We start from the raw sequence: 24559 nt of genomic DNA, 5'->3' as shown, positions 1-24559 counted from the left end.
GATTAATTAGAAAAAATAAAAACATAAGGCAGGCTTAGTCCCTAAGTCAGAGAAGTCAAGCCTACACTAATAAGGTGAAACTGGAGAAAGCCAGGTAAGTATCCCAACAGGTAGCCTGCCTTGGTCCTTTTACTTCCCAGGCTTCATTGTTAAAGAAACAATAATACTCTCTAATCACGCCCCGCCCCGGACCCTCCTGACCTCCACAGAGGAGGAGGCGCACGTTTTCACACGCGCCGCGGACGCCGCTCTGATGACGCACTTCCGGAAGGTGAGGTCAGATCTTTCCTGTGCCGCCATTTCGGGTTTGGTGAGGTCGGGATCAGTTGGAAGTGGCCCGTGTGCTGCTTGAGTGACGACTGGCGGCGTCGGTGGGCGCCTAGAGCCGGCTTGAAGGAATACCGGGGGAGCGGAGACTAAGGGGGGAGGAAAAGGGCCATGGCCGGCAATTTCGACTCCGAGGACCGAGCGAGCTGGTACTGGGGGAGGCAGAACCGACAGGAGGCGGTGAACCTGCTGCAGGGCCAGCGGCACGGGGTGTTCCTGGTACGGGACTCCACCACCATCCCCGGGGACTACGTGCTTTCCGTCAGCGAGAACTCCAAAGTCTCCCATTACATTATCAACAGCGTCAGCAACAACCGGCAGAGCGGTGAGTGAGGGGGAGGGGACTGGAGTCAGGATTGGGGGGACTCTGGGTTATTGGGGGGACTGTAGTGATGAGAGGCCCACAACTAGGTTTAAAGTGGTATTAAAAAACCCAAACGCAACCATATTGCAGCTTACCAGTCATTAGATTTGCTGGCTGCATTCGTCTTTTCTTTTCTCATGATTTCTTTCTTCATTATTTTTTTTTTAAACTAGTGATCTGGCCAGTATGACGTCTTTCAACAGAACAAACTGTCCTGCAGATGTAGCAGTTAGGTCGAGACAATTTACCACTGACAGGGGTGCTTACAATGATCAGTATTTATGGAAAGCCTTTATCCCAAAAGGAGTAAAGAGTTTACTGTAACTGCTTTATGTGTTAGCTAGAGTTCAGGGTCAATCTGTTATATGTACTAGCAGATTTTGATACACTAACACCCCACCCCAGATGGGCAATGCTGCTGTTCATAAGTGTCTGTTGCTCTTTTGAGTGTGAGGCCCCCTAATTACCAGGAGGTGTTTACTGTACAAATCACCAGGTGAAAGGGGGGGGGGGGTGTGGGGAGAAGCCTAAATAAACCTGAAGCAGCCATCACATCTGATTGGTAAGTTGCAATATATTGTAGTTTGGGTTTTTATATTGCTTTAAAGAGGAAGTAAACCCAAAACATTTCCTTAACCTGCAAGAGAAAGGCATAATGCATAGCATGTCATGAATTACTTACCTGAGATTGAAGCCCCGGCAGTGGTCCTGGGTGATCTCCTTCGTTGCCGCCATGATACCCGGAGTGACTTCCGGGTATCGCTGTGACTGGCCTGAGCAGCGATGATGTCGCTCCCACGCATGATAGCCGTTAGAAGCGGCCCGCTTAGTGCGCCTGCGACCGATGTCTATGGCGCTAGCGCCCTAGACCTCGGTGCCGGTATTTTCTGCAAATAGGTATTTGTTGCAACTATAGGTAAGCCTTAAAGCGGAGTTCCACCCAAAAATGTAACTTCCGCTTATCCCACTCCTCACCCCCTTACATGCCACATTTGGCATGTAATTTTTTTGGGGGGGAGTGGGGGCTTCAGGAGAAGAGGACTTCCTGTCCCACTTCCTCCTTCCGCCGAGGGGCTGCAAAGGCGATTAAGCTTAATTGCCTTTTGGCAGCCCCTCCCCGTAGGTGATCGCCTAGGACACGTGACCAGTCCTAGGCGATCGCCTGTCCAATCAAACAGCGCCGGGCTGCGCACGCATGCGCAGTGAGTGCCCGGCCGTGAAGCCGAAAGCTGTCACGGCCGGGTGCCCACAGTGACAATGAAGACGCCAGCCGGGGGGGGAGAGGAGCATACCCCCGGCTGGTGCATCGCTGGAACGCCGGAGCAGGTAAGTGTCTGTTTATTAAAAGCCAGCAGCTACACCTTTTGTAGCTTCTGACTTTTAATAAACATAAATATTGCCTGGAACTCCCCTTTTAATATAGGCTTAACTGTAGGTTGAAGTTGTTGTAATGGGTTAACAACCACTTTAAAAGGGGCTAGGACTGTAATTATGAGCAGACCAGGGTGATGAGGGGCCCAGGGCCATGTTAAAGTGGAGGTTCGGCCGATTTGTTTTTGTTTTTTAAAGCCAGCAGCTACAAATACGGCAGCTGCTGACTTTTAAAAAAATGGACACTTACCTGTCCAGCGCGCCCGCGATGTTGGCAGCCGAGGCCGAGCAATCGCTTGGTCCTCAGCTGCTTCCGCCGCCATCCTTGGTGAGGTAATCAGGAAGTGAAGCTTTGCGGCTTCACTGCCCGATTCCCTACTGCGCATGCGTGAGGATCGCGGCACGCAGTCACTGGTCCCCGCTCTCTCCTGGGAACAGTGTTTCCCAGAAGACAGCAGGGAGGATGAGGTGCCAGGCTGGATTCCCTTGCGGGAGTCAGAACCCGGAAGTGGTGCAAATACCTGTCTGATGGATATCTGCACCCCCCTGAAAGGTTTCAAATGTGACACCGGATGGGGGGAGGGATCCAAAAAGCGGAGGTTCACTTTTTGTGTGAACCTCTGCTTTAATGAGGTGACCTTGCTTTTAGTGATGGGGTTACTTCACGTCTGTTTACATTAGTACCGTGTTTCCCCGAAAATAAGACGTACTCCGAAAATAAGACGTATCGGGATTTCGACGCAAGATCGAAATATAAGACCCCCCCCCCCCCCCCGAAAATGAGACGTAGCGATGGCGTGTCGAATCCCCGAAAATAAGACGTAGTGATGGCGTGTCGTATGCGTAGTGGCGCGGGCGGGAAAACAAGACGTGATAGGCGTACTGTACTGGTGCGGAGCTCAGGAGCTGTAAAGAAGTCGTGCAGCCCTTCTTATCTGCTCCACGGTATCTCTAAGTGACCTGAGAGGTGTCGGCAGCCCCATAAATACGGTAAGGTCGGCTCCCCCTGTCAGGTGAAAGTAAAAAGTCTCCTAAGTGAAGTGAGGAGCAGGACGCTTTGTACTCAGGGGAAGAAGTAAAGCTTCTCCCCAGCACTGACCAGCAACAGTCTCTCACCCCACACAAACACCAGGGGATAGTTGAATAAATGTAGATTGTTGTACCATACTGTTGTACCATACTTGCCGGTAAAACAAATAAGACATCCCCCGAAAATAAGCCATAGTGTGATTTCTGGAGGAAAAATAAATATAAGACGGTGTCTTATTTTCGGGGAAACACGGTACCTGTCTACCACTTCCAGACCGAACGCCTGAAATGTTGGCCGGCTTTAGGGCACACAACGTCCCTCTTCCCACCGACGCTAGCTGTGCACAGCAGGAGTTTGTTAGCAGGTCCCGGCCAATGATTCATGGTTGGGACCTGCTGATTGGCTGTGTCTTATTACAACCCAGGGCCCTGTATTGACCAACACAGGGCTCTGTACAGAGGGAATGATCTGTTTCTTCTCTCTGCAAAGGGCTAAGAAACAGATGATTGGAAAAAGCAGCACACATTTAACCCCCTTGACTACCCAATCTCTTTCCATCCAGTGTCATTAGTACAGTGTATAGTTTTAGAACTGATCATTATATTAGTGTTACTGGTGATGTTGGTGGTGTCAGATTTCTGTAGCAATAGCAGTGATTTTTTTTTTGATAACTTGTTATCACAGGTAATGTAAACATACATTGTGATAGCAATAGGTAGTGACAGGTTCTCTTTACTTTTAGACCCGGATCTCTCCCCTGCCCTTGAAAGCTTCAGGTCCAACTCGGATCGGTTCCAACCAAAGTTTTGCCTTGCTGGTAAACAAAAGACCGAAACAGGAAGTGACTAAATGCTTATCACTTCTGGTTTAATATAACATAGAGCTGTTCGGGTAAGTTCTGGTCCCCAATCGGCTCTATGGTGAACCAATGGAACCGTTGGCTGCACTGCTGGGCACCTGGTGGGAAAGCCCAAGAAAGGCACCCAGAGGGAAGGGATGATGACTCCCAGCACCTGGAATGGCTATTGCATAAGAGAATCACTGGTTGAAAAAAAAAAAAAACCCTACTGGGATGATGCCTGTAGCTACATGCATCATCCCGGTATAACCACTCAAAGTAAATGTATGCAAGGCGGTCTGCAATGGTTTATGGCAGTCCTTGGCAGTGGGTTTAGAGGGTAGCTGTACTTCTAACAAACTTTTTGGGCAGGGTCTGTGGGTTGCCAAGATTTCTCCAGTATATACACTGATCCGTCTCGCCTTTATGACCACTGACAGGTAAAGTGAATACTATTGATTATCTAATTACAGTGGCATCTGAAAGTGGGTGGGGCTATATTGAGCAGAACGTGAACATGTTGTCCCTGAAGTTGATGTGTTAAAAGCACATATTCCATCTTATTAGGAGATTCCATCATGGTATAAAGTGCATTAACACAAGTGAATAATGAATTAGAAAAATGCTTGATCTTAAGTAAAGTTGGCACGCTTACTGGATGAGATGGACACAGGTACCTACGTACAGCACATGCGTCAAATGGGCATAATGAGCGCTTTGCCTCAATGGTGCAATGAGCATGAAGTAAACCTCAGGGGTTGATGGTCGCAAACTCCAATGCATATAGCAAATGTTAAAACAGTTCCATTGGCAATAAAGGATTTGCCTGGAAATTTGGTCACCTGGGACTACTTCCTCGGTAGACAAAAATAGCGCCCTTGTTCATAAAAATTTCTTATGTTGGCTAGTCGTTCCGATATCTAGTCTTCATTTTTTGTGTACAGAGAGTATAGATATCATTTCTTACGGGTAGCTGTGGCAAAACTTTTACATACAAAAATATACGTACGTATGTGATATTGTTAGAAGTTGAATATAACGTACTTGGATGGTTAGTTGGCGGGAATTTCCTGGTCTTTGGTGTTCTAGTACAAGACGCCGTTTGTTGCCTTGTTTATCCATGGATTATGGGTAATGCTTCAGTTTTTTTTATTTAATACTTGATTTCATACTTCATTTCAATTTTTGTTTTGTACTTTTGTATATTTTCAGTTAATATTTTATTTCTTGGACTTTATCTTCAGTTATTTCATTGATTACGTTTTTTGCATATATTTAGTATCCTTTTTTTTTTTTTTTTTTTTTGTGTTTTTTTTTTTGTTTGTTTTTTAATAGCTTCTTTGTGAGTTATTTTCTTGCATATGGTTATGTTAACTTCATGTATTGTTAGAATTGTTATATTTGCTTTTACAAGTGTATGTTGTGTGTTTTTGGTTTATCTGTTGGATTGCAGTGGGAGTTAGAGCTGCACGATTCTGGCTAAAATGAGAATCACGATTTTTTTGCTTGGAATAAAGATCACGATTCTCGCGGTGTAACATCATCTTGCCCATTATACAAAAAATATGGGCTAACTTTGCTGTTTAGTGTTTTTTTTTTTTAAAAATCATTAAGTAGCCTTAATGGAATTGAAATAAAGCAACTTTTCTATGCTTGTTAGTGCCACCATTCCCCTTTATTTTTTTTGCTCCTTTTTTTTATTTTGCTTTTCTGACACAGCAATGAGGGGACTTAGGAGCTTTCCTGTGATTGGCGGCAGCCCCATTGAAAGCAGTGGTAGTCTGACAGCTTCCACAGCTAATCGCACCCAATCGCATGTAATCACTCGTGGAATAATGACTTGTGAATGATTGGCCATGGATGCAGATCATTCACAGGTAATGGCTTCATGAGCAAGTACATGCGGGTAGCTTCTCAGTCTTGGAGTACTGTGAGCCTAGCCTACTCCGTCGCACCCCCGTGAATGCGTTTTAGTGACTAGCTGGACTCCATAGACAGAATGATGCAAGTGTCCTGCCTAGAGAACTGGCAATACTAGACCATGGAGGATGCTGGGCGGGTGGGCAAGTAAAGATAAAAAAAGACTTGGAATACTCTAATTTGTGTCACAACTTTTTTCCATGCCTGGAAACATTGTAGGCATTTTGTGGTTTTGTCATGAGTATTTTGTAGACTTACAATTTCCTTGGAAGGAAAAGTTACATGGTCTTCTGTCATCCAAAACTTTATACTCTGTTACCAATTTGTGGACTTTTGAGACGGTATGTATTTCTAGTAAGTTGCAAAGTTGGCAGTTCAGTGTTGACCCTAGAAATACATTTTAAATGTTGGAAACAGTATATCAATACATTGTGTTATATATGCCCACATTGTTGTGGAGAAATACACAATGTTGGTGACATTTGTTTTTAAATTGTACATGTTTGTTGCATAGTCATGTGTGAATATATATTTAGTGGCAGGTTATGTTCATGACTGAACTTATGATAAGCGGCCACGTACACCAGTGAAAAAGATGCCCTCAGGCCATTGATAAGGTTTCAGATAATGAACGAATGAGGCCTATATTGACTGCTTTGTTTAAGTCATTTTTAACCGCTTGCCGACTTCCTAACATACCTTTACGTCGGCAGAATGGCGCGGAAAGGCAAAGCAGGTACGTTGCTTTGAATCTGCCACCTAGCGGGCACGTGCCAGCCGCGGTCCCTGTGACTGCCCACGGGACCCGTAGACTCTCTGTTCGCTGGTGTCCTGCGATCGTGTCACGGAGAGGCAGAACGGTGGATGTCTTTTTGTAAACAAGGCATTTCCCTGTTCTGCCTAGTGACAGAACACTGATCTGCTGCTCCCTGTAATCGGGAGCAGTGATCAATGTCATGTCACTGATAGCCCAGCCCCCACACAGTTAGAATCGCTCCCTAGGAGACACTTGACCCCTTACTGGTTAACCCCTTCACTGCCAGTGTCATTTACACAGTAATAGGTGCATTTTTATAGCAATGATCGCTGTATAAATGGCAATGGTCCCAAAATGGCGTTAAGTGTTTCCTCCACAATATCATTTTTTTTTCTTTTCTTAACAAAAATATGTAGAATACATCTCGACCTAAACTGAAGAAAATTTTTAAATTTTTTAGGGATATTTTATTATAGCAAAAAGTAAATATTACTTTTTGTTTTTTCAAAATTGTCACTTTTTTTTTTATATCGCCAAAAATTAAAACCGCAGAGGTGATCAAATATCGCCAAAAGAAAGCTCTATTTGTGGGGAAAAGAACGTCAGTTTTGTTTGGGTACCCCGTCGCACGACCGCGTAATTGTCAGCTAAAGTGACGCAGTGGCGAATCCAAAAAAATGGCCTGGTCATTCAGTCAATTCTTCTGGGGCTGAAGTGGTTAAAGAGCAACTGTCATCTCTGTCCCATAGCGGCTCCTCCTCCGACTCGCTGACGGTCCTGTTCACTTTAATGGGACGGCTGGTGATGCGGCGTTGACGCAATAAGATGAGGGACATGGCGGCAGCAGGTGAGTGGATTCCCGCTGACAGGCACTGCCATAACGGATCTGAAATGACAGGTGCTCTTCATATTTGCACACAAAATAAAGGTTTCCTATTTAGAATAAGGTGTCGGGTTAGTAAATCGGCGATATCAGAACCAATTCAATCATACAGTTTGTAGTGTAGTTAGATTTGCTAAACAATGGGAAAAGGGAATATTCCTGAACTTTGGGATTTTCTTCTTATAGTTGCTGTGAAATTGTGTGGATGCCTCAATGCAGTGCATGTTATCTCTGCTTTAATTCACTGAAACGAGTTTACCAAAAATGTAAATATTGCAGAATATTCAGCCACATTCTACATAACAAAGCTCCATTTTATGCAGAATAAACTAAATTAACGTATCTTTTCTGTTAAAAAAAAAAAAAAAAATTAACGTATCTTAAATAGAAAACGGTCTTTTAAACAGATTTTTATTCCAAAAGCATTTTATAAAAATTTGATAAAAAAATCAAAAGAACCCCTTTTTTTTTTTTTTTTTTTTTTTTTTTAGCAAGCCTAGGGTCCAACAACCAGCAATAGCTCTGAGCAAGGTTACTTGACCAGGAGAGTAATGTCATCCCTCTCCACATTGCCAGGACAGCTTATTTAGATGCTGGCTGTGGGGGAATGAAGAATAGAAAGGTGAATACAGATGATATGGGAAAATCCCCCCAATGGGGATTTTAGGCAGCTGATTCAAAGATTCACACAGGTGTATAATACGTTTTATTGTATAAAATTAATTGGAATCATAACAGTTGAGATATGAGCTCTGGTAAAAATCTTAAATCGTATGTACACACAAGGATGCAAGCATAAAAATTGGCATGCAATCTGACATTTACAATGTACAGGCAAATGACAATTTCTGATGTGTTTCAACCCCTTGGGGGGGGGGGGTCTTCAGAGGACTTTTTGATGCTGCTGTAACAGAATACATAATTAAGAGAAATTTGCTTCTACAAATTATTGAAAAAAAAGCTATAGAGATAGATAGATATATCTATATATATCTCTATCTCCCAGGCCAACCTTCCACCAGGATGGCGTCCCAGGGAGGACAAACGGTAGGGGAAAAGTTACCAAGCGGCCTACAGGGAGTGGCGAAAGGAGTCGGCATGGATGGGAAGGGAGAGAAAAGGGTTTCCCGCACCTAGGCACAGTATTGAGTGTATGATTAGAAAAATATTAAATATTGTGATATCAATTGATATATTAGTGTGTTAAGAGCGAGCAGATAGGGTGTGTCACATAGTAAATGTTACTGCAAGACTGGCATGTGGCACTGGATCCAAGAACGTGCACATGAATGGAACCAGATCTCCAAACATATTAGTCATATTTAGTCTGCCATGCCTAAATGGATAGACAGATCAAAGATGGAAGAATCTTGCTTATAAATCATAACATAATGTACTATTGGGGGATGAATTGTTGACTGGAAGAAAGGGAGGATCAGAGAAGATGGGGGTCAAGCAGCCTTTTTATGCAATGTGCAGGATTAACACTTTAGGCTCCACAGTGAGTATAACGATTGTGCTTTACTGCAGATACAGACTGATTTTATTGTTGTGGGTTTAGTAACGCCTTAAAAGACCACTATACTAAAAGCTTGGTGTGGTACTTTAAATGCAATTACCTTTTACTACAAGAATCTGTCTAGCCATCTTTCTTTATACTACAGGAAGGAAATGGATATTATAGTACACACAGTTTAGATACTTGCTCATGCTTTTTCTATCTATTTTTTACAGGATTGGGCCAGACCAGGTTTCGGATAGGGGATCAAGAGTTTGACTCCTTACCTGCTCTGCTGGAATTTTATAAGATACATTATCTGGACACTACCACTTTAATAGAACCTGTTTCTAAGTCTAAGCAATCTGGAGTGATCCAGAAGCAGGAGGAAGCAGAATATGTACGGGCTCTTTTTGACTTTAATGGCAACGATGAAGAAGATCTACCATTTAAGAAAGGAGACATCTTGAGAATCCGGGAAAAGCCTGAGGAGCAGTGGTGGAATGCAGAGGACAACGAAGGAAGACGGGGCATGATACCAGTGCCTTATGTGGAAAAGTACAAGCTTCCCCCAACTTCCGGGTCTGCTCTGATTGGAGGTAACCAGGAAAATTCGCATCCGCAGCCACTGGGTGGGCCGGAGCCAGGGCCCTATGCTCAGCCCAGTGTCAACACTCCGCTGCCTAACCTCCAGAATGGGCCCATTTTTGCCAGGGTTATCCAGAAGCGAGTCCCCAATGCCTACGACAAGACAGCCTTGGCTTTGGAGGTATATAATGGGGGCAGCCATGAAGGAAAATTGTATTTTCATATTGATTTTCCTTTCAATTTCAATCATTGTTTAGGCTAAATCAAAAGTAGTATAGATTATTTTTCTGCAAACTGAAGTATGTCCGTTGAGGAAAAGGCATGTTATGAGATTTGTTGGTTTTGCTATTTGAAACTGATATTCAATTCTTACTATTTTTGCTTTCCAGAGATTTAAAAAAAAAAAAAAAAGCATCAGCCTGGTTTTTAGACGGTTTATAACTTCTTAAATGTGTTAGATGCCTGTACATTGAGAATTATTGTACAGTGTACAAGAATAGTTTATGTATAATGTATTTTTTTAACCCCTAATTTTTTTTATATTAAGACAGAATATTTCCATCAAGGAAAACCACCTGTTTGTGGATACTGCTCCATGCATTACTTTCCATGGCAACCATGGACACACTGTATGCAGTGCAAATGTAGTCCTGGTGTGTATCCTTAAAGAGGAGCGTCAATCATATTTGTAAAAAGTCCACACCAGGTAGCCGGCAGTGGAGATTCTTCCATCAACGGTTTAGCATGCCTTTAGGAATGTGTTGGATTTATTTTGTTCAGCTGAACAAAAAAAGTATAGAAGTGTATGGCTGGTTACATTCTCTGTTCTTGATCCTAAAAGGTATTACTCAGAGCTCTTGTCTTGTACTTTGCACTTTGCTCATTCCTAATTTCCTCATATAGATATTTCAAAATATCCAAAGGATTGAATAGAGTGCACACAATGTTTGTACTTGTCCAGCTCATAAGATACTGACAAGCAACTCTGACTTTGTGAGCAATACCTTACCCTATCAGAGACAGGTGAGTGTAAGACAGGCAAGGGACTAGGGACACAGCACTAAAGGTGCTGTTATTTATTTTTTTTCTTCTTTTTTTGTCTTTTTTTTTTTTAAGTGTATTTTGTGCGTGTACTCGAGAGGAGCCGGACAGCAGGAGTTGGGAGTAGGCAGGCCTCCCCCAGAGGCAATCTGCCACCTTTCTCCATGCCCCGGGTGTTAATGGCGGGTGTGTGAGGGGGTCCTCACTACCTGCTCCGCTTTGAAGCCCAATGGGGCAGAGGGACTCCCTATAAGGGAGTGAGAGGATCTAGCCCGCTCAACCAGCCCTGTTAGTCCTTCGCCTCTTTTTTTTTTTTTTTTTTAGAGACCGCGTGGTCAAAGTGCGTGCATGTTAACCCAATTTCGAGTGCGTGTAAGTGTGGTGGTTTTTGTGGGAGGGGGGTGGGCGTACTAAGCGCAGGCTTACCTCGCATAGCACACCCACCGGGAGCTGGGCTGAGACCACCAAACTCAATTCACGTGTAGCCGAGAACCCCTGGCTGCAGAGGTGAATGGATTGTCAGCGCAGTGCCAATCGCATTGAGCCACCGCAGCTCCCTAGGTGCTGTTTCATTTTATAGTAGTTGTAAACCTCTGACAAAATATGAACAAAGCCCATCCTATAGTGCAGGGATATGCAATTATCGCACCCCCAGCTGTTGCAGAACTACAAGGCTTTGTGAAAAGGGGGTGAGGGGTGGTGTGTGTCCTTCCCTCCCCTCCCCTCCCCTCAGTACTAAAAGCTCACTGAGATCTACAGTGTGTAATTTCAGCTACCCACTCCCCTGCTTTCTGGATGCTCAGACAAGCTGTACAAGTTTTGCAGCTTGAATGGCTGTTGATTTAAACAGGTACAACTTATTTGGGAGGTTTTGTTTAATTTGTGCATCACATGGGGATAGTCACTTCACTTAATTTGGTTGTAAATCCTTACATATACTAAGAGCAGTAAAGTTTTGACCATTTGGATATTATGCAATGTAATTGCAAAGACCAAAGATTTCTCAGGCTATGAGACCAATGTTAACCCCTTCACGCCAACCTTGCGCAAATTTGCGGCCGGCTTGAAGGGGTTGTCCCGGGGCGATGCCTGCAGCTGCGGGTGTTAAAATTGCTGCTAAAACTGGGGGGGCGATGACTGCCAGAAGTTTCCCCTTAATGCATAGGATGCATTAAGGGGGGAAAAAACATGAGGGTTTACAACCTCTTTAAGCCACTACTATAAAAACCTCCCATCCCCTCTAACATAACAATGTGTCCCTGTGTTATATAAAAAATATGCTGATCTGTACTTATATCAGAGCAGCTCATGTGACTCCTCGGCTCTCTTCTCTGTGTGGCTGACGGCTCCAGCGGGCGGGGCTGGGAAGAATGGCAGTGGGCCGAGGGGGGGTCACGCAAGTGTCAGGAGCCACTCTGATATAGGTACAGAGCATATTGTTTTATGGCACAGGGACACATCTTAGAGGGATGGGAGGATTTTATAGTAGTTATAAGAGCAGCAGGAGGGGCCGGCAGACAGGAAGGGAGGGAGAGAGGACAGAGCCGGGCTGCGGGTGACAGAGGCACTTAAACTGACCACAGGCTCGGGCTCAGCAGGTATTATATATTGTGGTCAGTTTACAGGGGGAAGGGTATAGCCAGGCAAGATCAGTCAGGTTTTTTAGGTGATGGAAGAGGCCAAATTGCACAGCACTGTGCCGTTCAAACTTTAAGGGAACCGGATCTGTTTTTGTTAACCTTAAAAAAAAAAAGTCTTGCTATCCATGCATCAAATTTTCAGGTTTTGGTTTTCAGACCCTGTGACTTGGTAGTTTGATCCTTTGGGTATGCTGAGATACACGATTCTTGACCTGTGTGACCTTTTCATAAAGATTATGAGTAGCTAGAAAAGGAAGGAATACCCTGACTGTAATATTTTATGCACAATGGGTATTTTCAGTCATTTATTCATGAGGTTTGGAAACTTGAAGCTAAAGATGGAACATGAGATTCCAAGTTGACTCATTATTCTGTTTATATCTGTGCTATTCACATTTGGACATCCTATTGTTTGTATCTAATTTTACATGCAGCATTAACATTTTTTGTCAAAACCTTTTAGATTTTTAGGGTCATTGAGAAAAATTACCATTTGTCTTCAATGAATCGGTAGCATTTTATGGCCAGTACTTTACAGCATCGGTGCCATGTATATGCAGATAAGTGTAGCTTAGGGCCAGTTCACACCACAGAAATGCAGTTCAGATGAGTTCCGGATGGGTTTCTGTATGCATGTTATGTTCCAGTGCATTTCTTTTATTTTTTTGCAAAGTTTCCTGAGTTGTGTGGGTTTTATTTTATTTTGCTCGAATTAGTTTTTGATGCGTTTTGCTGTGTTTCAGTGCAGTTCGTTGCAGAAAAAATGCAGCATGTTCTACTTTTGTTGACTGTATTGGAACACACTGCAATGGTGTGAGCTTTGCCATTGGAATCCATGTAACCTTCTGTTCATGCATTTTTTTAATGCAGAGAAAAAATGCACTAGACTCCATGTTGTGTGAACCAGCCTGAACACCTTGCTGTCTGGGCCAATGTGACGTTTCTCACATTCGGGTTACAATCTGCATTTTTTTTTTCTTAGAAAAATTACTTAACCCCCAAACATAGGTTTTAACAAAATGTATATAGCGCTAACAGTGTTACAACATGAGGGCAGACAATACATTAAATTTCAGTACAAGAGGAATCAGAGGGTCTTGCTCTTTTGAGCATACAATCTAAAAGGAAGGGTCAAGTGATACAAAAGGTAATAATTATGTGGAATGAGTTGATGGCGAAGAAATATGCGGTTGTCAGGTGGAGGTATGATTTGCTTCTATAAAAAGGTTTTCAGAGGTCGACTACAAGTGGACAGAACATGAGGTATTCAGACTGATTGGGGAGGCTTGGGAGAAGTCTTGGAGGGGAGCATGGTAGGAGATGATGGGGGCGCTAGAGAGCAGAAGATTTTGAAAAGAATGATTTGGGTAGCATTTTGAAGCAAGGTTAGTGATATTGCTGGGGGAAAAGTTGTGGATGGTTTGTTAGTATTTTGAATTTAATTTGTTGCGTATGGAATTGGCGTGAACTGTGGAGAGAGATTTGGGTTTCATCAGCTGATATATTGCGAGCCATGGGAGGTTGACCAAGAGAGGAGGTGTAGATCGACCATAGAAGAGGTCCAAGAACAGAACCTTTTGGGGACCCTGACGAAAAAAGGAAAAGGAGAAGAGGTAGAATTGCAGATGGCAGTGCGGTGGGATAGGTAGAATGAGAACCAACGAAGAGTATCGTCATAGAGACCAAAGGAGTGAAGTTTTTTTATTTTTTGTTGAGGTGGAGGGAAGGGTCAACCATATCAAAGACAGCTGAAAGGTCCAGGAGTAGGAGCATAGAATAGTGACCATTGGGTTTTAGCCGTGAGTTTTACATTCGTTTCTGTGAAGTGTTGAGGGCGAAATCCAGACTCAAGGGGATCAAGAAGGTTATTCTCAGGGGTATAGTGTCAGTTGTTCGTAGACCAGGCATTTGAGGATTTTGTAGGTAATTGGGAACAAGGAGATGGGATGTAGGTTAAAATGATACTAAAGTGGTATGTGTGTTTTTTTTTATGTTTGTTTTTAATAACCTTTCATTCTTGCCTTCATCTTTGCAGTGGTTTTGCACAGAGCAGCCCAGATCCTCCTGTTCTTTGGTCCCTCTTTGGTGCTCATGGTCCCTCCCTCCTGTTTATTGTCCCCACAACAATCAGCTTGCCATGGGGACAGCTGATCTGCAGCTCCCTGTGTCCATTCAGACATGGAACCAGGGCCCCCAGGCCCTGCCCCCTTCTCTTCCGCCATCCGTCTGATTTTTATTGGGTCGGATGTCAGCAGACATGTCAGCACTGACATCCGACGCTCCATAGAGAAGAATGGAGCGGCCATTCAGGTCCGCTGAAAACTGACAGGCGGACCTGAACGGTCCGGCAGTGCGACAGGGGCCTTGAGCTGCCCTTACCTTGTACAATTTTCTTATTTAATTTTTGTTTAGAATTATCTTTTTAACTATGTAGGTCAAGCGCCTGCCTAAATGCATATGAATTTAAAGTGTTTGTCCTCCATATTATATGGTTTTGGTAAATCTAAAGGAAAATGGTACAAGGAAATTGTGTAATGTATGGCCAGCTTGGGCTTAAGCCACAGATACTCAAGACTTTTTGGACCGGTATGAGAAGGCAGAGTTCCAGCTGTTGCAAAAAGATTATGACTGCATTTCTTCAGAGGGAATTGGAATTGCTGTATATTGTGAGCATTGAACAATTCATTTTATGGCATATCTATATAAGAATCTAACCTGTGGAGAGACTTTCTCAGAGGGGACAACAGGATTTGAGCCTTAGTCTTTTGTGCAGTTTATGTTGAACAGGAGCAAGCCTGGTGGGTGTTTGAGCGCTGTCAGACCACCTATTTAGTGGGGGTAAGAGCCCTGGTTTGCCATGATGTTGGTGGAGGATTGTCATTTTCACTAGGGGTCCACCGATTATCAGTGCAGCCGATATTTACTTTTTTTTTTAAGCATCGTCACAAACTCACCGATATTGCTTCAAGGGGTTGTAACTGGTTATGCATGCAGCTGCAGGCATCAACCCCAGTACTGCTCTTTAGAGCATACGGTCGGCTTTCTTGTAACTGCAACCAATGCGGCTCAGCAGCCGCTTGCTGTTACAAGCAGCGGGAGGGGACGTCTGACCACTGATCCGCCAGGGTATCCCGTTCCACAGGGAGGCCCGAGAGATCAGCCAGGCTTTGTTCGGGATTCGGATGTAGTAACCTGGAAGCCATGTCATGACATCACTTCCAGATTACTGGCATCCTATATGCTCCAGTTTAAAAAAAAAATGAAAATATTCAAAAATGCTGATCTTGATGTTTTGAATACTTTCAAGTGCAAAGGGGAGGGGTTTGGGGTTCATGACAACAATATCAGTCTAATTTTCACCTGCAGATTTACTTTTATTATACTCTGGGTGCTCCATAGGAATTGTTTGTTTTCTTTTTGGATGTTTTTTTTTTTTTTTTTTTTTTTTATATGCTTGGCTTCTTTTATAAATGTAAGTGTCCAGGGAGGATGACTGTGAACTGTGGTAGACAGCAATCACTAGGTTGGGCAAGGGTGAGTTTTTTTTTTTTGTTTTTGTTTCGTGGAGGTGGTCCGAAGCAAAATGGAGAAGAGGTAAAGTGGCAAAGGTTAGGCGGTTGGAAGGAGAGGAGGTGGAAGACTAGAGTGAAACTAATAAGGGAGTGCTTGGGTAGGAGAATCAAAGGTCAAAAGTGTTGCCATCAGAGTGAGGCGTATACGAGGTGTGTCTAAAAAGTTTGAATGGTATCGGAAAAAAACGGATGATGCAAACAAATTTGCTAAAATCGCCATCCTTCACAATGCACGTTTGGAAACGTTCATAAACCTTCTGGAAACTGTTGGCAAAGGCCTCTTTTGAAATTGATTGCAGAACTGCTGTCGTTCTTGTTTTGCCGCCACGTCTGCAAAATGTGTGCTTTTCATGATGGTCTTCAGGCGGGGAAGACGGCGAACACCATTCGATCGATTGCCACGTAGGTTCCAGATTGAACTGGTCACCAGGTCTCGCTCCCTGTGATGATGGTTCGCAGAAAGGATGGATTCCTGTCACACAAAATTTAAATCTCCAGAGGTTTCCATCAGTTTTGCTTTCTGTTCGTCTGTCAACTTGTGTGGCACAATCCAGAAACAGATCTTCTGCTTACACCATGTCCTTGCTAATGCCCAATTCCTCCACCATTAATCGCTGTCCGTCACCAATCTCGTGCCAGCATTTGTCGCACTCGCTCGAGCATGTCTGAGTGTCTGTCAACGACCGACCCGAACGTGGCTCCTCTGTCGTTTTCTTCCCTTGTGTGGACGAATTTGAACCAGTCATAAACACATTTTCTGCTCCCGTCCCGTACTTTTGCGCCATCTTTGTATGCTTTTGTCGTTGGTTTTCCCACTTTTGTAGCAGAACTTGATGTTCGCTCATTGCTCCATTGCCCTGTGACCCTACCTTTCACTGATTACGTTTCAGACCACAGTGGGTATACCCGGACGGTCATGTGTACTCCACGCTAGGTGACACTTCAACTTGTGTCTGGATAGCCATGTGAACGTGCGCACCTGGCCCATGTAGCCATTGAGCGATCGGACCATTCACTGAACTTTTTACACACACCTTGTATATGCATTGCTTCAGATCAAGAAGGAGGGTAGACTGAAGTTTAGAAGTAGCTGGAGTGTTAGTATTAAGGCTCATGCACACGGTATCTCAAAGAAGCTGCTCCTAAAGTCTTTTGGGCTTTTTTTTGTTTTGTGTTTTTTTTCCTGCCTGAAAACTCCACTCCATGTTAGCCAATGTGTCCATGCACACTACAGCTTTTGAGTTTGGCATATGCTCTTACAGGCAAAAATGAACCCTTCACCAAACTTGCATTTTTGAGAGGCCCTTTTAAGTAGAAAAGACGCCTAAGGGCCAAAAAAAAACGTGTGGAAAAGCTCAAACTAAAATGGGCTGAGGGAGGGTTTGAGAAAAAGGGCTTTTGCTCAAAGAAGCGCAATAAAAATGTGTGTGTGTGTGTGTGTATGTGTATGTATATATGTATATATATATGTATGTATATATATGTGTATATGTGTGTATATATGTATGTATATATATGTGTATATGTATGTGTGTGTATATGTGTGTATATGTGTGTATATATGTGTGTATATATATATATATATATGTGTGTGTGTGTGTGTGTGTGTGTGTGTATATATATATATGTATATATATATATGTATATATATATATATATATATATATATATATATATATATATATATATATATATATATATATATATATATATATATATATATATATATATATATATCACGCACAAGCTTTTAGGCAGAGATAAAAACTCAAATACTTGTAAAAGCAGCCCCCCCCCCCCCCTTTTTTTTTTTTTTTTTTTGAGCTGCGGTGTGCATGAGCCCTTAACAAGGATGTTGAAGTCACTGGAAATTGTGGGGCTTTTATAAGAGAAAAAGTAAGGTTACCAGGCCAAGAAGTCACCAAGGAAGGTTGGTGCTGGTCCAGGAGGCTGGTAGATCTGCAATTCTCAAACTGCTAAAAATACTTACACATTGTGCCTTGAATGAAAGGGGAAGGAAAGAGCTTGAAAGCCGCTTTGTGGGGATAGGACTCCACCTCCCTTTGGTCACTGGATCTGGAAGAGTTGGATTCATGAAGACCTGTTTCAGTAAAGTACACAAGGGCAGGCGAGGCATAGGAACTAAATTTTGCTCATTGCGAGTGCTGCCAGAGGGTGTGGGGTTATGGGTGTCTTGTCCACAGTTAAATGGAGGCCCAGGGTTTGAGGATATATCTCCAGAAGTTGGCGGAAGGGTGAGAGGGGCAATATGGAGTGTGAGTGATATGAAAATTCACTGTAGTATGTGGGGTTAGAATTGGCAGTAGTTGAGTGCAGTATTAAGGAGAGGACATAAGTGTGTGTGTGTGTGTGTGTGTGTGTATCACTCGCTTACACTGAGAGGTAAAGAAAAGACTTTGAGGGGGGACACAACTGAGAGGAGAGGTAGGGAGTGTATGTTAAAGTATGGGGATTAAGAGGTGAAGGGCTGAATGGGGTGAAAAGTTACCGGCAGTCTGGTAATGTAGTTTGCTGTGAATTTATTCTTTGTGCAAAACAGAAGTGTCTACTTAAGCAAAGAAACCAAGCCTATGCCAGCATTTGCTTCCCCCAAAAAGGTGGTATAGCTTTATACTGTGATGGGTGGGTGTCTTGCCAGTTAATCAATCAGGCGTTGGTGTTTACTGCTCCAATGTCACAAAAAACCTGGTTACAGTATGCCCCACAACACCTTGGCACGCCTCACCAGGCTTTTTTGTGGCAACTCGACCTTGCATCTCAAAATGTCATCTTATTGTGCTGCTTGAAGCAACCACACCATCTTTTCAGAGCAGCTTGTATTTCTCCTGAGGTTACTTGTGGGTTTTTCTTTGTATCTTGAACAACTATTCTGGCAGTTTTGGCTTCAATCTTTCTTGATCTTCCTGACCTTGGTTTGGGATCAAAAGATCCCCAAATTTTCCACTTCTTTTAATAAGTGATTGACTAGTACTGACTGAATATCAAGGCTCTGGATATCCTTTTTATATCAATTTCCATTACCTTGTTACGCAGGGCTTGTAACAGTTATTTTCTGCTCCCCATGGCTCAGTATCTAGCCTGCTCAGTGCATCCATGTGAGAGCGAACAAACCCTTTGACCATTTTTATATACAGACACTAATTGCAATTTTAAAAGCCACATTTTTTTACTTTTTTTTTGTGCACCATGTTAACCTGTGTCCGTACCATGGCCAAACATTCCAAGGTATGTGAACTTTTGATCAAGGAATTTTGGGTGATTTGTTGCGATTTAAAAAGCCAAACGGTGATGGTTTCATATGATCGCTTTCCTTAAAAGACCGTCCTTTGGCATGATCAGTCATATTTTCATCAATGCCAAAATGTCATGTTTTCTGTCAGGGTATGCAAACTTTTGAGCACAACTGTATACATATGCCAGCCAGGAAATGGTTAAAATGGACTTATAAAAAAATGTGTCCAAACAATTTTCGGCAAAGAAAAGTTTACAAAATTTAGTGGTTATAATAAAAAGATAAATACCTAGCTTCCGGAAGGTTATGGGTGGTGTCACTGCACCTCACCGCTGCTTCTTGGGATAGCTGAGGACTCTGCAGAGTTCTCAGATGTCTTGAAGTTATTAAATAGAAGTGCCAATTGAAGCAGTCATTGGTGCACAAAAATGTAAAACAAGCTGGATCTGATTGGAATGTGTGCCAAGTGTTACTGCTGGTAATATTCAGTGCCCTCTGATGGCACCTATGATCAGTGCCTCTGCCCTGTCATCAAATAAATGAGGCTATCGAGGGAGGGGATGTAAATTATAGCAGGGTAATACGTAATTTTGAATGGCGGTTTTGGGGGTGTTGATGTCACATCCAAGATTTTGGCACCCATCAGCAGCCTCGGGTCAGTTCAGTTTCCTATATCAAGAATTACAGGAAGATTAAATGCGCAAAAAGTAATTTAACCACTTGCTGACCACCTGCCACAGACGTACTACAGCGGGTATGCAGTTTTGTGCTGTAGCTTTCATGGGATGCGGACTCTGCCTGCTGCTCAAGATTGTTCCTTGCAGACAGAACGGGGATCTGCCAAAGTGAACAAGGCAGTTCTCCGTTCTGTCAGGGGCTAACACTGAGATCTGTGTGCTTCCCTAGTCACACAGTCCCCCATACAGTTAGAAAACAAACGGGGAACACGTTAACCCCTTGATTGACCCTCCCTTGCCAATGTCGGTACATATTTTTAGCACTGATCACTGTAATGCCACTGGTTCCCAAAAAGTGGAAAAAATGTCAGTTGTGTCCAGTCTGTCTGCCCCAATGTCGCAGTCCCGCTAAAAACCACTCATTGTTGCCGTTGCTAGTATAAAATAAATGCCATACTTGTAGTTTTACAACAGCTGGAGGTCCGCTAATTGAATGTCCCTGCCCTATTTTGTAGACGCTATAACTTTTTTTGCACAAACCAATCAATATACGCCTATTGGGAACTTTTTTTTAACAATTTATAGAAGAATTCATATTGGCGTAAACTGATGAATACTTTTTATTATTGGGGGTCTTTTTTGTTTATAGCGCAAAAAATAAAACCACCTGGAGCTGAAGTGGTTAACATCTAATCTCATGGGAGGGGTACTACTGATATTGCTTCAAACCTTAGAAATACAGAAAGGAGCACCAGATCCGCAACCTATCATGTGAAACGGCCAGTGCGGTTCAGGGGCAACACAGGATAAAACTTGGATGGACCAGAGAAAACAAGACTTTGCAGATCTTTAGTCCAGAGGTCAAAATTTTACATTGTTCACCAAATATCAAGTTCTTTCATAAGACCACCTACCGGCCTTGATCAGACCATTCCAAAAACGGCAAGAGCAAGATATTTGGTCTGATGCGCAACTGCTTTAAAGTATATCTAAACCAAACACAAAACCTAAATATATTGCAGTTCACCTGTCTTTAGATGTGTTGGCTGCATTTTTTACTTTTCCAGCAAGTTCAGAAAATACTAGGGTTGTCCCGATACCACTTTTTTAGGACTGAGTACAAGTACTGATACTTTTATGTACTCGCCGATACCGAATACCAATACTTTTTTTAAATGTCCCCCCACATATTGCAGCCATGTCCCCCCACATATTGCAGCCATGTCCCCCATACCTGGATGATGCTGCACATGCCGCCGTTAATCAGCGTGCGGGGGAACAGCTTTCGTTTGAATAGCTGTATCCCCGCCGCGTATAGACACTCCCCCTTGCGCGGGATTGGACGGATGTTCTGTCCAATCCCGCGCAAGGGGGAGTGTCTATACGCGGCGGGGATACAGCTATTCAAACGAAAGCTGTTCCCTGCACGCTGATTAGCGGCGGGGGGGGGGACAAGTATTCTATTTTAGTATCGGGGGTATTTGCGCGAGTACGAGTACTCCCGCAAATACTCGGTATCGATACCGATACTGGTATTGGCACAACCCTAGAAAATACCTGTTTAATTTTGCCAGAAATGCATTGGCCTTGTCACTTCCTGTGCACATAAAGAAAGCACAAAGAACTTTCTTGTATAATCTGATGAAGTTTTTATTGGTCCGCATCTCCACTTTTCCATGAATTGTTGGCTCCTTGTGCAAAGTATGTTCTTTGAAAATGTTGGTTTCCTTGGTCTACAGAGCAGCTGCATATGTGTTTTTTTTTTTTTTTTGCTTTTGGGCTCATTTTCTCTCATTTTTCTTCCACAGGTTGGTGAACTAGTGAAAGTAACAAAGATTAACGTGAGTGGTCAGTGGGAAGGCGAGTGTAACGGAAAATATGGTCACTTTCCATTTACACACGTACGTCTGCTGGATCAACAGAACCCCGATGAAGACTTCAGCTGAGTGTGACTTGGACCAATTCCCAAAATGCGAACAATCTTGCTCTGTTTCCCTCTTTCTCCATCTGCCATTTAGATTGCCTTCCACAGGTTTCGAGATGTGTAGCTTAAAAAAAGTAGCAAATGCCCCAAAACCCTGTCACTTGTGATCAGGCAGTTCCTATGAGTTTTGGCAGAGTCAGGGTACAAGCTCGCATTTTGTTTTTTGAAAGTAGGCAATAATGAAACATCAAAGCATGGCAATACCACATGCAAATGCAGTGAACTGCACGGTTGCTTATAGCAAGGCATTTTATTTGAACAAGACATTTTTACAGGGCTTTTGTTCCTTCTCATTTTGTATAGTTTTCCAGACCAGAAGTCTCAAGATCTGACATTGGACATCACCATTTTCTATAACTGACTTTTAACGTTTCCTTTTGTAAACACTGTACGCCAATTTATTTGGCTAAATTATGCATTTTGTGTTTAAGTCAGCTGTAAATGAAAATCAAAGAGCTGCTTTGCTAATTCCAGTATTATTTCTTTAATCCTTAATATAAATTAAAAGCTGAACCTGCAAGGCTTTTTAAAGTGTCAACACAAGGGGATTTCAGTTTTTGCCTCAACTTATCTATATGCTGTGCTGCAGTCTGTTCCAGTGAAATCATTCATGTCTTCTATCCATCACTCTGCTCTTCTGCCCTTGGCTGCTTCTCTCTCCTCCTCTATGCTCCCTGGAGGCTACACTCCACTAACCTTGGCATGGTGCTTGTAGATTCTGATTCCTCCTCATGAGTTATCTCTATCTGTTTCTTTTCTTCCCTGGGGTCTTGACCCTTTTGCTGTCTTCGTGTGTTTTTTTTTTCCACACTTTTTGCTGTCATCTTTTTTTTTTTTTTTTGTTTGTTTTTTTTTGTTTTTTTTGGGGTGCCGCACCCTGAATAGTCTAACTGCTATACACATCCTTTATTGGGCTCTTGTTTGCTACACTATCCTCCTTCCTACTTTGCCTGTTATCCCTTGCTGCTCTACCCTCCTTCAATCACTCACCACATCTGTCCCCTCCATTTCCAAGGGTTCTGTAGAGCAGCACTGCGAGTGAGAATTAGTGTCTTCAGCTCTTCATTAAAGAAGCAAAACATGTGAGTGATGATCTCTAGTGATCAAAGTACGGGTTTCTACAGTACCATGAAAATTGTTCCAGCTAAGAGTACTGAGCAAATAGGGTGTCTCTAGTGATCTGCGCTGTCATGCAGTATTCTGTGTGAGAGAGACAGCATTTGTCGTCAGCATTACACAAAGCTAAGGGATGGCAAGGACTGACAGTGTCGCTGAAAAGGATGTTCCTTGAGTTAAGAAAACTAATCCTGTCCACCTCCTCATTTTGAACCTTTTATATCTTTAACAAAACCACCAACCAGTAACTCGGTCCAATCATTGGATTGGTCACGTCTCTCTTCCCCACCTATTTCATTCCCACACTTTCATTGCCATCCCAAAATAAGAATACCCCTATGGTGGTACTATTATTGCATCAACCCCTTTATTTCTGTACAAGTTTATATTCTGTCCATCCATGGCTGTGCCTCAATGCTGAACAGGTCAAATATTTTTTTTTTTTGTTTGTTTTTTAAATGAGCTTGAGTTGGAGCATCATGTACATCATTGTAGAACTATTTTTTTGTGCCAAATTTTGTATTGTGACATGTGCTTGAAAAAGAGGAGGTGTTTCCCTTTTTCAGCTGCAATGGCACAGTATTACAGAAAGAGATCAACGGTAAACATGGTGCCAGATGTGAACTGCAACACCTATAGCAGACTGACAAAAAGGGGGAGTAACAAAGGCAGAACGCATCATTTAGGCCATGTCTGCAGCAGCTTCCACTTCCAAATGATTAAAAAGCTGTTTAAATTTGTATATCCTTTTTTTTTTTTTATATATAGTATGTTATTTCAAATTGCACATCCCACAAGCTCTTTCCCTATATCCCTTTTGTGATTTGTTTAGTACTTGTGTCAGGTTATGTATCGCTTTCAAATTGCTATTCGAGAGTATGGGTGAATGTGTTTATCAAATGAGTACAATTACATCCTGTGTTTTTTTGTTTTTTTTTCTTAAATGGAACTACATCGTTGCACCAATATTCACCACATGTGAATGTTTGGTTATGTGTTTTAAATGACAGTGGTTGATTCGAAACCAGTGAAAGTCAGTTTACTACTTCATAAATATGCCCCAATGTGTTCTTCTAAAAACCAAACTGATTTTTAATACTAATGAAAAAAACGTTCTCCTAAATGAACCCTACAACAAGTAATACGTTGAGCTTCCACTAGATGGTCTTTTAGAAGGTTTATTTTGAGGTAGCAGTTTCATGGGCATGAATAACGGCACACTATATTTGTTAATGTTTGTATTGATGCAAATTTGTGTGTTTTATTTTTATTGAAGGATTAATAAAGGCAAGTTACTGTTGGGGGTGTTAAATCTGTAGATTGTGTGCCTTTTTATATAGCGCTACAATTTTCTTTCCCCCTCTGTTCATGTTTTAATAAATATTTAGGTGGCCTTTGTTTTTTATGTAGAATGTACTTTTATCATACACAAGTCACAGACAGTACTTAATGTATGTATAAATGTGCAATTTAATGTTAAACACGAGGTTTAGTTCCTGTGTGTTGTCTTGTTTCTCAGATGACCTGCCACTTTTTTCTTTTTTTTTTTTAGACTCAGTAATGTTACCTGGATTTTTTTTGTGCTTGTCAACCTGGGGTTAACGGATCATGTGAAATGGATGGGCTAGTGTGCCTAATGTTGTTGTGTGTGTTTTTTTTTTTTTTTTTTTTTGCTCGGGGAGTCAAGTTGCTTGTTGACA

At 42.6% G+C, this 24559-nt stretch overlaps 1 protein-coding gene across 2 annotated transcripts; it reads left to right on the top strand.

Annotated features, from left to right (window-relative positions):
* Positions 1-235: 235 nt before the first annotated feature.
* Positions 236-22281, top strand: CRK (CRK proto-oncogene, adaptor protein). Of its 2 annotated transcripts, none has more exons than XM_040338403.1 (3): positions 236-652; positions 9225-9587; positions 21568-21658. In XM_040338403.1, the coding sequence occupies exons 1-3, from the start codon at positions 439-441 to the stop codon at positions 21573-21575; spliced, it is 585 nt and encodes a 194-aa protein (XP_040194337.1). In that variant the 5' UTR covers positions 236-438; the 3' UTR covers positions 21576-21658. The 2 variants fall into 2 exon arrangements, with proteins under 2 accessions (XP_040194337.1, XP_040194336.1); XM_040338402.1 differs by having other exon boundaries at positions 243-652; positions 9225-9757; positions 21568-22281.
* Positions 22282-24559: the final 2278 nt, after the last annotated feature.

The sequence above is a fragment of the Rana temporaria genome, chromosome 2, assembly GCF_905171775.1.
Source record: "Rana temporaria chromosome 2, aRanTem1.1, whole genome shotgun sequence".
In the NCBI taxonomy this organism is placed as follows: Eukaryota; Metazoa; Chordata; class Amphibia; order Anura; family Ranidae; genus Rana; species Rana temporaria.
Note: the sequence above shows the minus strand (reverse complement) of the source record. Positions and strands in the feature narration are given on the sequence as shown.